The sequence below is a fragment of the Corvus moneduloides genome, chromosome 15, assembly GCF_009650955.1.
Source record: "Corvus moneduloides isolate bCorMon1 chromosome 15, bCorMon1.pri, whole genome shotgun sequence".
In the NCBI taxonomy this organism is placed as follows: domain Eukaryota; kingdom Metazoa; phylum Chordata; class Aves; order Passeriformes; family Corvidae; genus Corvus; species Corvus moneduloides.
In genome coordinates, this window is record NC_045490.1 from 10,381,081 (window position 1) to 10,398,058 (window position 16,978).

The 16,978-nt window shown below is 44.0% G+C and overlaps 1 protein-coding gene across 5 annotated transcripts in view; it reads left to right on the forward strand.

Annotated features, from left to right (window-relative positions):
• The first annotated feature begins 374 nt into the window (after window positions 1–374).
• FSTL4 (follistatin like 4) overlaps window positions 375–16,978 on the forward strand; it is a 228,022-nt gene continuing 211,418 nt past the window's right edge. For 3 of the 5 annotated variants that reach the window (XM_032125028.1, XM_032125030.1, XM_032125033.1), the window contains exons 1-2: window positions 375–408; window positions 4,943–5,078. In XM_032125028.1, the coding sequence (XP_031980919.1) occupies window positions 4,950–5,078 (129 nt within the window). In that variant the 5' untranslated portion in view covers window positions 375–408; window positions 4,943–4,949. Of the gene's footprint in view, window positions 409–1,694; window positions 2,331–4,942; window positions 5,079–16,978 lie in introns of those variants that run through there. The other 2 variants (XM_032125029.1, XM_032125032.1) reach the window with 2 other exon arrangements.

Genomic DNA, 16,978 nt, shown 5'->3' on the forward strand with positions numbered 1-16,978 from the left:
TGCGGGGGAGCTCAGAATGAGGGGCTCAGCAGCCGCACCCCGAGGTACCACCGGCCCCACGAGGATCTTCCCGTGTTCCTGACCCCCCCGATGGCCCCGTGCTTCTGGCACGGCGCGGGGACGCTCCAACACGGCCCCCATCCCATCCCGTCCCGTCCCCTCCGCCCCGCCCCGCAGTGCCCCGAGGGGGCGTCCCCGCTGCCCCCCACCCCCCGGGGGCGGTCCCGCCGCCCGCTCAGGTGCCGGGATTGGGCGGAATATGCAAATGCAGCGCTGACGTCAGGCGGCTATGGCCCGGAGAGCAGAAATAGGGCCGGCCCGGCCCGCGCCGCGCACTGCCCGCGCCGGCCCCGCCGCGCTCCGCCTGTCCCCGCCCCGACCGGCCGCGCCGCCCCGGCTCCTCCCCAGGTGAGTGCCACCGGGAGCGCCCCGCAGGGTTCCGCTGCGTCTCCGCTGCGTCTCCGCTGTCCCGTGCAGCGCTGCGTTCCCATCCCCGCCCGCTCGCGGCACCCGCGTCGCTTCCCTCCGCTGTCCGCTCCGCGGGCGCCTCGGGGGCCGGGCAGCCTCCCGGTGCCGCCGCCGCCCGCCGCGCCCCGCCGAGCGCGCACTCCGCGCCCGCGGGCCGGGCGGTGTAACAGGTGTGCGTCCGCCGCGGGGCCGGGAGCCGGCGGGGCGTCGGGGGGACGGGCTGCGAGCGGGGAACCTCCTCCTCACCTCACATCTCGCACCGTGGAAATGCCACCTGTGGGGTGGTATGGAGCGGACGTGACTGCCGCCCCTGGGGCGCGGGGGCCGTGGTGCCGCAGTGCCTGCCCTGTGGGGCCGCCGTCGGTTCAGGCGCGGGTCCCGCCGCGGTCGCGCGTGGGACCGGCGGTTCCCGGCTTGGCCGCTGGGTGGCGCCGTGGGCAGGGCCGCGCAGCGCCCGTCGGGGCCCGCGCAGGGCTGGGGCCGGGACCCCCGAGCCGCGCCGGGAGCCGGCCTGGGCTTGGCGATGGCATCCTCAGCTGGCCTCTCCAGTCCTCTGAAACGCTGGGAATGCTCGGCTTCCCGGCGGTGCTGGCCGCTCGCTGCCCAGCGGAGGGTCACGGAAGGGCTAGAATGGGACTTCTCCGAGTTGTCATCTCGGAGCAAAGCTGTGTTTGAAACGTGTCGTGGGGGCAGCCTTGAAAACCGAGGAGTAATCTCTGCGAGGTTCAGGAGCTTCTTGGTAGTCCTGCATCCCTGTTGGTTTGATGCTCCCCAGATTTCTTCTGGAGCACTGAAGTGTCTTGGGGAATTTCATAATCAAATGAAATATTTTTAAGTAGCTTTTGCTCAAATGCAAAGTCCGCTTTGTACTTAAACATCAAAGCTGATTCTAATGAGTTCTTAATGCACCCAAACTTTCCGTATTTAACTGCAGACAGATGACTGAAATAATTATTTGGTTTCTGTATGTTTTGCTGAAAGAATGGCTTTTCTACTTAGTTTTGTCGCTTGTTTTTGTAGCACTTAACAAGAAATTATGGATGTCAAAATTATTTTGCCAGCAATAGAAATGCTGTTTAGATAAGGCCGGAGCAATTGGGAAGGTTGATGGCAGGAAGTAAGGACCAGATTCTTATCTGATTTTAATAGGGCCAGTTTGTATAGAGGTAACAGTTATGCCCAAATGCTTTCTTTTTGCTATAGCAACAGTCAGAACTTCAACTAATTAAGTTCAGCCTCTTTCTGATGTGAAGCCTGTTGGAAATTATTGAAAGCTATTGCAAACCAGTAATTTCTCAAATAAGCTGCAGTTTAAGTAGCCCTGAAAACAAAACCAATAACTGCTTTCGGCAAATTCTTTAATCTCATTACAATCACCATAATCGAATTCTTAAAGCTTTTGTGTTGTGGAGAAAAAAGTTGTGGGCTCACTGCAGGATCTGGCTGTTGCATGTCATAGAAATGCTTTAAACAGTTTGTGCTGTTCTCCACTCAAATGGCCAAGATGCTTGATCCCTGTCCTTTTTCAAGGTGACCCTTTTTGCTTGAGCAGGTCCAAAACCTGTACCCTAAAACCTGTGCTTGTCTTTATCTTGCATCTGCTTGCTGGTCTTCCTCTTCCACTGGGGATACTGCACACATATGCTTTAAATTTGGGGCTCTCCCTGTGTGTTGGTGCCTGCCCAGACCCATCTGGCCTCGGCATGGGTGTTTTGCTGTTGCCATTGTTTTTGAGCTGCTTCAGATAACAATGCATAGCCTGGTGCTGCTGTACTTGTGGAGTGTTTCTTGCTAGAGCAGTGTCAGCTGGAAAGAAAGCTGGAAGGCTGCTCTAGCTCAAAGGAGGAAACCACAACCTTCAGGTAAACTTTTTGACTTTGCGTAGTATATTCTTTATCACAAAGGCCTGTATTTATTCTTTCTTTCGGGTACAACTGCTTGTTGTATGCAAACCTTTCCTGTGCAAGGTTTGATTTATCTGGGCAGCGATGTCCATACAAACTCAAATCCAGCAAATCTGTCCCTCCTGCAAGCGAGGAAAGGAAATGGATAGTAAAACTTGTCTGAGCTTACAGTGGTGGTCTGGATCTATTCAATCAATTTGAGTTTTTCTGTTGACTTCAGGGGACTTTCAACCTGCAGTCTGGTAGCCGTATTGTGTGGTGTAGCTGCAGACCGGGTTCTGCAAGGAGCCTTCCCTTCAGCTCAGGGTAAGGCAGTGCTGAGCTGTGGTTTAGGATGCCAAGTGACATGAAAATGCTGTGTGACTCCAGAATAAGCTCTCACTTGATATTTATGGTATATGTTTGTTGCTTGGATAAGGCTATTAAGATATAAAATGTATATTAATGTGTCCTCCTCTTGCTGTGACTGAGAGCAATTAGTGTACTGTCAGCGTGCAATAAAAATAAGTGACTTTTAAACTGTCTAAAGATGTTCTAGAAATTCTAGTTATAAAGCAACCAGAGTTTCTATCAGGTAGAGTTTGCCCTTTCAGTTTCATCAGTGTAACAGATCGTAATCCAAACACCTTCATGCTTTCTGTCAGTTGTTTACTAAATATACATTAAACTATTGTGTTCCCTGTTTTGTTTCAGTTCCCTGTTTTTTAATTTCAAGCAGGATATGAGTCAGAGGTCTCTAGAACTGTGATGTTATTTGCTGTGAGGGCATCAACTAAGCATACAAAACACCTCTATTAAAGAAAAAAAAACCCAAAACCCTGTGAGAAACAATGTTGCTGTGGAAGAGCAATTCATAAAGTAACAATGTACTTGTCGCTTATTGATAGAGTGACTTTGGTTTATGAAACATTTATTTGTAGTCCCAGTAACATTACATCTGAGGTTCATAATTGGAATTTAGAAAGCCTAATAAATTTTGATTTCATCCTGAATGCTTTCCATTCAGTGCGTTTATATTAGTGCTGAGAAAAGGCATTGCCTGAGCTCTGTGGGTGCTGTATACTGTGCTCAATCTAGTGATGGGGTGTCTTTGGGCAAACAAAATAACCTGAGACTGTCACTGCTGGTGTAAATGGTCATGGCTCCAAAATTAGGAGTGATGCACCAAGGCTTGGATAAACTCCGTAGCAAATACATGGCAGGAAAATACTGTAAAATGAGTCTTGTCAAGACAAGGTATGTCATGGTGAGTTAATTCAGCTTGGTTGAATTTTGCTATTAGCAGGTAACCCTCCTTGTTGATGTGTATGGCTCAAGCCAGGCAGCAGCCTGTCCCTCATCCTATAGAAATGCTGTCGCTTCATTAAGGGTCATTATGCATCATTAACGGTCCATTTTAGCCTTCCTCAGCCATCTCAGAAATGGTTCCAGGCTTGAATATTCCTTTGGTATTTTAATTGTAAAAAGTAATGACACAATCTTGTGTTATTTTAAGTTCAGAGAAAGGACAGCTCCTGGCTTAGCTTGCAGGGCACCAGCACAGGGCTGTGATGTCTGAAACACAGGAGTTCCATCAGACACCACTTTGAGTAACTGCATTTGTGTTCTTTCCAAATTTATTAAAAAACTACACATGACAAGAACCACTGCTCAAAGTGGATACCGATGTAGTGGAAATCCCTCCAGTTCCCTACAGGTGATGTGGGCTGTGGTAGCCTGTTGCCAGGGATGTGGTGCTGCTCTTGAGTGGGGTGAGTGTGGGAGGAATTGGAAATGTCTCTGTTTGGGACAGAGGAATATGAGTGCAGAAATCACAGCCGCAGGTAGGACTCACCTCCATTATGGTTGAAGAAACATGTCAGCCCTCTTCAGCAAAGGGTTTGTTTCATGTCTTTCAAGTTTGGGTATGTTTGGTGACCATCTGGGCAGATGTCCTCATCTGGAGGACGAATGACTGTCCCTGTGTGCTGGGTGCCAGCCATCAGCCCTGGCTGACCCTGCACACCTGATTGTAGCTGAGGGGGGTGGCAGTGGCTGTGTCTGCTCAAGGCAATGTCACCTTCTGAGTCAGAGGAGAATAATGATATTTTCTGTCACATTGCTGGGAGCCTCTAGTGGTCAGAGAAGCAAAGGTGGGTGTCTGGTGTTTTCCTGAAGATCTGCTGGGGGTACAGGTGTGAGTCCCTGACCGTGAGTGACCCTGTGCTGCTGGGGCTCTGGAGAAGGGATAAAATTCACCCTTTGGCTTCCTGCAGTACTATAAGACCGTGTTTTGATATGGTTTGCTTTTGGCCACAGTAGTTACAGAAATCCCAAGACTTTGGTTCTGCAGGTGTTGTGTGGCAACAGGGTGGGAACAGCACATCCTGAGGAAGATAGTTTTGGGGTGAAATTACTACTGTATGGGAACTCATTGCCAATACACTGGAGAGTGTAGAGCTCCATTGGCATTGACTGAGTGTGGATGGACACTGTCAGCTGAAGCCTCTGTGTTACTGAACTGGAGCTGGGTTTTATTGTAAGATGAATGTTCTATAACTGTTCTCTCTTTTTTTTTTTTTTCCCAACAGACTTGAAATGATGACATCAAGGAGCTTTTGGTGCTCTCTTGTATTGCTGGGGGTTTTCCCATTGGTCACAAGGGGATGGATGGATGTGGACCGGAGCAGAAAGCTGTACTCGGATGCAGGGAGGTTGCATCAAGAGGTACTGTACTCCCTCTGCTGCTGCAGCTACAGTTCCTGGGTTTCTGTTCTTGGGCTGTGTTCAGGCTCTCCATACTGCAAACAGAAAGCAAGTGTGGGCTTATCCATGTATATTTGTATTAAACACCTGCTGAGCAGGTCAGTGAAAAACAGTGAAGCAGAAATTCTTACACTTCTTGTATATACTGACATCATCTGGAAGTGAAACTGGGCATCTGGCTGTTGTGGAGATGGTGTCTTTGCCCCAAAGACTTTACACTATGCTGTGTCCTGGGGCTGCTGACACCAGTGAAGCTAAATTTAACGAGCAAACTGTCCTGGCTCTTCACTTGGGTCAGTGGACCTTTAGGTGAAACCTAAAAAAAGCTCTTTTGAAGGAAAACTGAGCCATAGGCCGTTCGGAGAGAAGCAGCAAAATTACTGCCTGAAGTGTTTCCCTCCAGACTTACTGATGTGAAACCTCTCTGAAGCACAGAACAATAGAAAAGGGAGCGGCAACAGTGACTAGCGAGGGGTGATCTCCTTCCACCCCAGTGCCCGTCTCAATAGGGCTTTGGGACTGGGGCAGGGCAGCAGTGCCTCCTCAGTGCTCAGTCCTGGCTCTGGAAGTGGAGAAGCAGCTGAGCCTGTTTCCAGTGCTGAGGGGTGACAGTGTTGGCTGCTGTCACAGGGGTATGGATGGAGCAGTCCCTGTCTCAGCAGTGTTGGAGCAGGCTGTCCCAACAGGATACTGGATTTCTGAAGCAGACCTCAACACTGCTTGTGGCACAGATGTACACTGAGATTTTCACAAGTCTGAGACATGTGAATAAAGACACAAAAACCTAGAACTGTGACTTTGAGCTGTAAATGATGAATGAATGCTGAAACAATTTTAGTTATTTAATTAGTTCCTTATTGTTGTATGTTTGCTAAATGGTTGCTCAAATGTCTGAAAGTGGGAGATGGTGCAGGAGGACAGGGAAAGGACACGTGGCAATTCTTTTAGCTGCCATTGCCTTGAACACTTATGTGCTGGCAGACACATCAGTCAGTGCCAGTCTAATGATAAGCCCTTGATGGATTCATGTTGCAATTGGATCTATTTAAGCCTTAGGATTTGGTTCTAGTTGGAGAATCCCATTTCTCCCAGTCACATCCCGTCTACAAATACCCAGTTATCTGCATTATAGTTTAAGCCAATTAAAAAGGTGCTTTTTGCTGCTTAGCAGGGCTCAAAAGTAATTTCAATGGTGTTGGATGTTCTGCAGTACTGAGGTCTGTTTCAGGTGTGTTTTGTCCTTGAGGTATCCAACCTCTGTTCTGTAAAAGAGAAGGGAAACAGTTCCCTTCCACACCTCCACTCCACAAAATAACTCGACACAGTTATTTTGCTGCTGTGTAGGCTCAGGTAGTACACTGGCACTCTGTTAAACCTGTTCTTGCAGAATCTCTGATCATTTTTGCTTTTTTATTAAAAATTATTAAATATTTTGCATTCTTGTGCAGTTAAAAAAATCTTATTCTTCACTAATGCACATTAGTTTTGATTTTTTTTAAGGAAGTTGCGCTGAGGAATTAAATTCATTACTCAATTTACTTTAATGTTAATCATAGAACTATTATATTACTTGAAAGACACTAATTCATTTGATCTTTCTCTAAAGACCGTAATGTTATTGTACCAATTACTTGATCTTGCTTGAGGTGGAAGGATCTCAGCTAAAAGCGTATTTACTCAGGTTTGCACAGAATTTAACAAGTGTGAATATTAAAATTATGAGTGTACAAAGAATGCAGTTAAAATAGATTCAAGAACTGTAAGTTATAATTCAGATTCTTGAAAAAATATCTCTGCAATATTTCTTGTTTCCACAAGAAATAGTGTTTATACAGTGTGGCACCCAACACCAAAATTAATCTGAAAGCCGTGAGCATAGCTTTCAGGTAGGGTCAGTAAAACTGAGATAAGCACCTTTTGAGAGTAAACAGAAGTTACTTTCTCTTGCAGAAAATAACTTAGCCATAATTCTTTTTTAATAATAACAGTTACTGAAACCCTTTTCTAGAGTATTGGGCTTTGTTCAATTTGGAGCTCCTTATCCGTGAGAAGTTTGTTAGGTTCTAAATTTTATGGTTTAATTAATACGTAGATCCATTAACATGCATTTAAAAAATATTGAGTCACAACTAGAAATGCTCCTAGCAATTCTCTAAAACCGCTTTAAAAATGAGCGAAGTGTTAATTTACAGGTCAAGTAATTTTGAAGTGTGCTCTGATGGAAAATTCTTGTGAACCTCATCAAAGCAAATATGTAGGTATAGGTCACTGACCTTCACTAATACTTGTTCTGATCTACATAGGAACAAGTTTACTGAATCAAAAACTTTGCTTAATTTATGTTCGTATTGCTAAATCGATTTCTTCATGGTATGTGGGAGAATTATTGCAGTTGTGCTTTGAATTTATTAAAGAAAATAAGACTACAAGTCCTTCTGATCAGAAATCAACCCTTTAACATAACAATGGTGTGTGTTTTTCTTGATGCACAGCTTTTTGTCCCTCAAGTTTATGGGGTGTTCCTGAGAAGAGGTTTGTTTTCTGGATTACTTTTAGTCCTGATTAGAATAGTTGATAAATGTGTATATGCATTATGAAATTCCAGTTTCAATGAAAGAGCTAAAATAGAACACTTAATTAAAAAAAGGACAGCATTAGTATTTGACTGGAAAGCTGCAACTTGTCTGGTTTGTGTTAATTTTGGAGAATACTGCTGTGTTCTGTGAAACTTCTCATAAGCTGTTTCCAGGGGTTGCCAGAAAGCTCTTGAAGCTTCTGGGCATTGCAAATGAACTTGGGTGCATCTTCTCAGGGTTGAACCATCATGGGACTAAATCCTATTCAGTGGAATATATGCCAAAATACCAGATATATAGAGCTCACCACTCTGGGATGTTGTTTTTGGACAAGTTTTTTCCTCTGCCTTCAGCAAGTCTGATTGCATGTTCAAGTTGGAAGTTCTAGAGGTGCCTAAAATTCATGGGCAGCTCTGTGCTGGCTCAGAAGGGCTTTGGGTGGTCCATGGTACCCCAGGTGATGTGATCTGGGGTCACCTCTTCCTTCTAGAAAGGAATTCTCAAAAAACATAGCTTTCTGAGTCATTGTCAGTGGTAGTGAAGAAAGTTTCCAGTGTGAGCAGAAAAGAGACAAACAATCTGGATCTGAAATAACCCTGGAGTTTGGGTTTGGAGGAGAACTTGGCCAGGAGGTTCTGATGAAAGCCTACGGTGCTCGTCCACTCAATATCTACAAGGTAATCCACACTAGTAGCTCAGGCTGATTTTTTTTCAGCCTCCTGGGGTAATTTGCAAAGCATCTTAATAAATACTGAAATTTGACAGCCAGCTTCCCTTCTCCCATTCCCTGCTTTCTCTGTGAGAGGCTGATTTCCTGTGCATGCTGAAGCCAGGCTGGTTTTGCCATGGTTCTTGGGGCAGGCTTTGCATCTCCTTTTCTGAACCTAAAATGAACAGAGCAGTGCTGCAGGTCTTCTTCAGCCCTTCCAGCAGCAGAGCTCCTCTAACACAAGTCATCACAGAGCTGCATTTTGGAAATTTAAATTGTGTTATGTTTTCTGGGGCACTGCTGGTGGGTAGCTTGAATAATATTGTCCTGGCTTGATAGTGTGAAAGTGGAGAATAATCCTGTGTTGTGGTACATGGAGAATTGTTTTGTGCTGCATTGTTAAGTATTTGAATGTCACCAAGCTCCTGAGCAGTGACAGTAAAGACTGGCAGGTGTTCTGTGGTCTGCTCAGGTCTACAGAACTGCTCTGTGGTTTTCTAGAAATACTTAATTGCTTTAATTTGGCTTTCATGCCATGCTTTTTTTGCCACCCATCCTCCTACTTGAGAAGTCTCAGGAGACTGTGCACAGTGCCCCCTGCTCCTGTGGGGAGAATAGCTGTGTCCCTGGGCAGGGTCCTCTGTACAGAGCTCACAGGTGATGCTCCATGTGCTCATTTTTCAAGGCACCATAACTTTCTTCTTGTTGGCATTTGGCAGGTATTGGCTCTGTTGGCTATCTATTGTTATTGTTCATTATTACTTGAAGGAGAGTGTAGATTTCCATCCCTGGAAGTGTTCAAGGCCAGATTGGATAGGGCTCTATGCAACCTGGTCTAGTGGAAGGTGTTCCTGCCCGTGGCAGGGGGTTGGAATTGGATGATCTTTAGGGCCCCTTTGAATTCAAACTATTTTGTGGTTCTATGTTTCTATGGCACCTGAACTGCTTAAAATCCCCAAGTATAAATGTACTGCAAACAGCTGGATCAGACCAGCCCTTCAGTGCCTTCCTGCCCAGAATAAATCATTTCTGTGAAGTCCACTCACAGCTTCAACTTTGCTTGTCTAAGAGTATCAATTATTGCCGAAATTCCTAGTTATAGTCAGATTCTTAAATGTTGCATCACTTACTGCTGCATCTGAGCACCACAGCAGGTTATTCAGAGCAGCAGAAAAGTAATATTTCCTAATCTGACAGACTAGGAAATAATTGGTTTTGGAAGGTAAAAAATTGCAAAGGCTTTTGATACAAGCTTTTTGCTTCTAATTCAAATAGAGACACAATTTCAGATGATGAGCTTGGAATAAAATAGGCACAGAGTATCAATTTTATATACAGTTGAAGATCTAATAGCCTGGTATTTATTTTAATTCTTAATAGTAGTAGTATATTCTCTACCATGTGAGTGTTCTCTCTGCTTTTCAGTTTGGAGAAAGGAAAAGAATCAGATTTTAATTTAAATCTATACTGTGCTACAGCCTGCTCCTGTTTCAAGCATTAGTGAAAGTACAGGGAGACGAGACTTAAGTGTATTTTTGTATCACTTTGGTATGTAGTGATAATTCACTCCTTGTTACCTGCATTTATGTGGTATCTCTAACAGCAGTAATTGCTTTTTTGTAGAGCATCCTAAATCTTAACAGGTATATTGTCTCTGTGGAGATGAGAAGCTTTTGCTCTGAGTGCTGGCTACCAGAGCATCTGCAGTTCAAGGTGCTGTGGAATGTTTTGATAATATTTGTTATGCATGTTGAACTCCTTCCTCTGTGTCCCCAACCTCCCCTCCACTTTCTTCTGTGTACTCAGAGAGCTTAATAAATGCTGTATCTTATGGGATGCTCTTGTGCTTGAAGTACTAGAAAATGTGAATGTTGGAGCAAGGCAGGTACTGTATACTTGAATAACACCAGAAAATGAGAATAATTTTAGTTTACATAAATGGTTATGGCTCAATAGTGAGTGTCAGGGATCATCAAGATGCATCTAAAGCACAATATGAAGATGAAACCCACTTGTTTGTAGTCCCCTACAGAACAAAAATCCAGCTTCCTTTATGATTTTTAAACTTCTGGTAGGATGTGGTGTGTGGTACCTCGTGGTGGTTCTGCACTGCCCAGTTTGCTGGGGACTGTCACCTTCCAGCCAAGAGAAGAGGCCCCCCTGCTGCATGGGAGCAGTTTGTGGTGCATTGGATGTTAATGACCTTGAATTTTGGGTGTGTGGATGCTGGCCCTGGGGAGCAGAGGGACGTGGGCTCGCGGTGCCTGGCTCTGTGCTGAGCTGTGGCACAAACTGACTGCAGGGATCAAATTCCAGTAAGTTTTTCTCATGTCACAGTTGAGCAACTGTGAAAAATTGTACTGAGATGGGGAAATGCTGGTATGATTTTGAAGAAGAGAATGGGACCAGAGTAAACCATGTTGCAATTATAAAAGGAATCAAGGCAATCTTTACTTGGCTATGATGTGGCAGAGGGTTAAACTTCCTGATATTCTGTTTAGAAGCCACTCAGCCTTAAAAGACTAAATGTTGAGCATTTTTTTTCTTTCAAATGTAGCATATTCTCCCTTTGAAACAAAGGCTGTGGCATTAGTTTTTAGAGGAAGACAGTTCTATTTGAAGTACTTTTGACTGCCAAGCAGGGGAATTCTCAGTGTTTTAGATTAGCAAGGGTACATCGACAAATTTGGGATTTCTAAAAACAGCCATCCCACAAGCTTCCCCATGACAACGTGGAAATTTATGGAGCTGTACCTGGGTTTCTCATCTGGAGTCCAGAAATAGTAGTGAGTAAATCAGAGATGCAGCAATTATCTCAATTAGCTACCGTATGGATGAGCAGATGATACTGTGTGATGTGAGACATCAGAATTTCTCTCAGTGTTTATACTAGACGGGACAAATCTAAATTGCCAGTGTCTGTACCGATATCAAGCTTTCTCTAAACAGTAGCATGTGATCTATTTTTTTCATGCCTGATCAAAAAAAAAAAGTGGATAATCTCTGCCTGATTAACATGGGTTTTTAAAAAAAATATTCTGTATTCATGGCTGTAAACAGAAAATCCTGATTGTCAGAGTCATACATTGTGCTGATGCTCCAGTCCCCATGCAGAGTGTCTCACCAGCCCTGTACTGGGTGCCATTTCATAGAATGATTTGGGCTTGGGTTATAACTAATCTAATTCCACCCCCCTGCCATGGGTGGCACTAGACCAGGGTTGCTCCAAGCCCTGTCCAAACTGGCCTTGAACACTTCAAGGATGGGGCAGCCACAGCTTCTCTGGGCAGCCGCAGCCTGTGCCAGGGCCTCACCACCCTCACAGGGAGGAATTTATTCCTAGTATCTAATCTAAATCTACCTCTTTGCTTGACCACTCACTGTAGATAAGGAGGAGAAGGCTCTGAAGGGAGGAAAAAAATCCATGGCATGGTAGTCTATTAATAGGAACAGCCACTTCTTTATTAATTTGCTAAACGAGTTAGGACTGTATATTTACAAATTGTACAGCAGTTAGGATGATCCTGAGAGCAGGTCCCTGGAGACCTGGAGTATGCAGAGGTAACATCTGATTTATTGTGAGACCCAGCATGAGCCCAGCTGCAGGGACTGGGTTTGATTTATTTGCTTGCACTGCTGTGTCTCCCACGAAGGGTCTGGTAAGGTCAGCAATGCAGGGAACTTGTGGATCTGGAATGTTACCTGTTCTTCTGCATCTCTTAATCTGCTGCATTAATTGTTGTTTTGCCGCTGATGGTGGTGGTTTTTTAGGTTTGCTTGGTTTTTTAAAAGTTTTGGGGTCTTTTGGGAGAGTCTGCTATATTAAATTTTGGTCATAAAAAGGAGTGCCTTTTGACTAAATCTAAATCAGTATTAAAGGGCAAGAGGCTGAAACCATTGCAAGGTTATCCAATGGGTTATAGTGCTTGAGGTGCTTGAGTTTGGTATCTGCTTTGGTGATCTATGCTGAACATCATTCTGTACTGGGATCAGAGGCCAGTAACAAACAGGGATGAGAGATGCATAGCCATGTCCAAATTTCTAAATACTGAATTCATCCCAGGAAGTGTTCAAGGCCAGGGTGGATGAGACTAGTGGAAGGTGTCCCTGCCTGTGGCAGGAGGTTTGGAATGAGATGAGCTTTATTGTTCCTCCCAACCCAAACCATTCTGTGATTCTATACAAAACAACCTGAAAGTGGTTTTTCTGCTTGCATCTGTTGCTAATGACCATTGGTAAACCTGTTTGTTGGCTACCAAGCTCTGTCTTACGTTGTGTATTCCCTCCATGGTGTTGTGTTTTAACTCTGCACAACAAAGTTCCCAATGCTCTGTGTTTGTTCTGAACGAAATCAGATTTATCACTAGTGCATCATTACTCAGGAGATAATAACATAAACTAGTTATTATGCCTTGGCATTCCTTTTGTAAGAGCAGAAAAGGGCTTTGTGCAAAACCAGTTGTTAAATCGCATCATATTGACACAGGTGTTGGTACAACACACTGCAGCTACAGGGGAGTGAAGTGTGACAGCAGGTAGTGAATTCTGTTTGATTTTGGTTTTCATCCCTCCTGTTCCAGGTAGAATTATTTATCATACTTGATGACACTGGGGTGCTTGGTCTTTTGGAGATGCAGTTTTTCTTTAGCTACGTGTCTGGTGAAAGGCAGTCCTGAAGCAAACATACTACATTGATTTCCACATAATGATTAGGCACTTCAGATACAGAACAGAAGGACCTTTCATTCTGTACTCAATTGACTAACATTAAAAAGTAGGAAATAGGTGCTAAAAGTGAACCTTGACAAATAAAATTGTTGTATTGCACTAATGAAATGCCATTTAAAGCAGTACATGAGGAAGCTTTTTTAGAAGGAATGGAAAATCTAAAACAATTTTTTCCCTTCAAAGCAGATGATTTATGCTCTGATAAAATTAGATTTTTAGTTAAAGGAATTTGCAGTCATTAAATGGTGCCCATGAAATAAGTCTCATTTATAACCATCTGCTTTATGGCTTCTACAGAAAAGTATTCCTCAGGCAATGCATTCAAGAACTTTAGTGTCATTTTTATCAAAATAGTTTAGTTCTCTACTGGTAACACTATTAAAACCTTTGAAACCTCTGTGTGATTTTTTCTTTTTTTAACTTGAGATCAGTATCATCCTCTTCAAGAGAAGTCTGCCTGGAGCTGGTACCTTTTTGTGCTGTACTTTAAGCCCTACTGTGATTGCCAGGTATTTTTCCTTTTTTTTGTGTACCTTCCTGAAATCTTGAGCATTCTCAGTTTCATTGGAGTTTTCTCCATGGAAGGGATGTTTTGGGGGATGTACCAAGTGCTGCTGTTTTCCCCAGAATGAGAAGTGATGGCATGCAGCCTGACCTCATGTTCTCCCATTGCAGTTCTAACAGGCTTTTCTTCTGAACCCTTCATGTGTTTTTTGGGATAGTTTATATTCATCAGAGCTTACAATTATAAGGGGAACAGAGTAAAAGAAGGGAAACTTTGAAGACCGTCCTTTGTCTTTCACGATGTCTGTGCAGACATGGAAATAACAAAAGGGCGTTTTATGAAAGTGAGCTTACACTTGGATTTTTTTAGTAGAGTCTTGATAGTCCATTTCCTTTTGATCAATATAATAGTTGTGATTAGTTTTAGTGTTTCTAAGCTTTTGAACGGCAGAGAATTCAAACAGCTTGTTAGTGTGAGGGACTCTGGGGGACTTAAAAAGTATTCTTCCCTTTTGCATCTATTGCATGTACATAGGCCTAATAATAGCAGCTGTAGCTGAGTTTTTTTTATCCTGTGCCCCACCTCTCTAATATTTTGAAAAGCTCAGAGAGGTCCCTGGAGTTTAACTGGCTGCACAGCTTGGAGCTCTGCTGCCTAAAGAGGATAAATGCTTTGAAGTCTGTACTAATCCTGAATGCCATTTTACATATTGCTCAAGATCACTGAGGTAGTATCCTACAGGGAATAATGACAGTATTTTTATAAGCAAATACCCATTTTGGGTTTATCTCCCTCAGCTGACTTGAAGGCTGCCAAGGAGACCATTTCTGCTATTCTGATCCTTCTCGAGTTTGGTGAAAGCTTTGTTTTGAGGAAGGCTGCTCGTGGTCGTGTGAAGGAAGGAGAAGCAGCATCTGCTGCCTGCACAGGTGGTGACAAAGGACAGTATAAACTGTCACCATGTTTGGGCCAGGACGTGGGTGATGTGAGGTGGCCCCTGGGCTGGAGGAGACCTCAGCTGTGGCTCTGTCCTGCCCTGGACTTCCCAGGAGGTTCTGGGAGGGGGCAGGAGGCAGAAAGAAGCATTTCTGTAGGCAGTAAATGGGTACCTACAGCACTGTAATGTGTGGTGCCCAGAGCCTTCTCTTCTCCAGGCTGAGCAACCCCACCTCTCTTGGCCTATCTCCACAACAGAGGTATTCCATATGGTCTTCACAATTCCACTATTTCTAATACTGTCTGCAGGAAGTAATTCGAAAGATGGAAATTTGGACATATTTGTAATTAACCCATAAAGAATGTTACTGTGTGGAATTAAATATTTATTCCTCTGAAGTCTCACCATTAGTATAAGCAGATGGTGTCTGGGAATGCAATACCTGCTACAGTGAGGATTCTGTAACATGATGTACCAAACAAGGAGGCAGTGGAAAAGAAATATATATGGACTGATTCTTGATAGCTGTTTCAGAGATGTTTATTTCTCCAGCCGCATGGCCGGGATCTGCTGAGGAACTGCTGCAATCACAGGACCCGAGGGTCCTTGCCCGCACAGGGGAACACAAAACAACCAATGGGAACGAGGCTGAGCAGGGGCAGGGAAACCCCGTGCCTCCCCTCAGGGCCCCTCTCCCAGGGCTACATGGCAGGGGGGAGGGACCCAAACATTTCACCTGCTTATTTTTAACAAAAGAGATTTAAAGCTTAACATTGAAAACAACTGGATAAACATAACAAGGACGGTTTTAAAACAAAACAAGCCACCCTCCTGAGTCTTTAAATGTCCAAACAGATTCCCTGGAACATCTTAGGGCTGACAGAAGGGAGACAGAACTCTCTGAGCATGCTTTGTGGGGAAACTGAGGCAGGAGAGGGTTTAATTTCTTCCTTCCCACTTGGCATTGGAAAGGGATTTTTGGGGAAACAATTGGCAAAGGCATGGTTTTGTGAGGGAAACCGTGGGTGGAAAAATGGATTAGGAATACACTGGGGGTAATAGTATATAGGGTAAAAGGGAAAGGTGGGATTAGGAAAGGGAGACTGTAGGGGGGGGCTTATAGTGGAGATATTGTCTAACATGACTACAATTTTTTTAGCATATATACTGCCTTTTACAGAAACACCATTAGGCCCAGTCACTTGTGATGCTTGTAACCCTTTTCTATCTTGTACAATTTTGAATTCCACCACCTCTCCATCTCCCAAGCTTGGGATGTATTTTTCAGGGTTATTCTTTTTAATAGCAGTTCTATGAACGAATATGTCTTGCTGGTTGTCACATCTCGTTATAAAACCATAATTTTGTAAAATATTCTTCCATCAGCATATATTTTGACTCAAAAATTGACTGTGTCCAAACGGTGTTCCAAAAGTCTTTGGTAAGAATTAAATCCCAAGAAACATAGAAAAAGTTCTTAAACAACCAAGAAAGGAAATGTTTCAGTTCCTTTTGAGCTTGAATTAAGCTAAAATTTACAAACCGTTGTTCAAGAATCTTTTCAAGTTTAAGATAAATGTCCATATGCGGCTCTGAGAGCCAAGAGTCTTCCCACGGTTCCTCCATAGTTTAGATATGGAATAGCAAAACAAAAACAAGAAGAGGAATCCAAAGTTTCTAGGGTTTACTCACACAAATCAGTCGCTTAGGGATAGGGGATCGTTCTGCTCTCAATTCTCCACCATTTGCTACAATGAGGATTCTGTAACACGATGTATCAAACAAGGAGGCTGTGGAAAAGAAATATATATGGACTGATTCTTGCTAGATGTTTCAGAGATGTTTATCTCTCCAGCTGCATGGCCGGGCTCTGCTGAGGAACTGTTCCAGTCACGGGACCCGAGGGTCCTTCTGCCCGCGCAGGGAACACAAACCAACCAATGGGAACGAGGCTGAGCAGGGGCAGGGAAGCCCCGTGTCTGTGCCCTCAGGGCCCCTCTCCCAGGGCTACACGGCAGGGGGGAGGGACCCTGACAAATACCTTTTGACACAGTGTCATCTTAATACAAGTTTCTATATTAGAGATGGTTCTGATGAGTTGCAAAAAATATGGCAAATTATGTAGTGTGTATGGATTGAAATGAGCCCTCAGCTTTAAGCATGGGTAGTCCAGTGGCTTTGAAATTATTCAGATATTTGAAGAAGTCTCTGCTAGAAATATCTGTAATGGCTCCTCCCTCCTCAACCCTAAATCTTTGGTGTAGTAATAATGCTCCTAACTGTTCCCTTTTTACATCAACAGAGAAAAAAAAAAATCCATTTTCAAGACAAATGTCCTGTTTTACAATGTAATTTATTGCACAGTGAGGAATCATTCTAGGTGTTATATTTATCCATTAAATATCT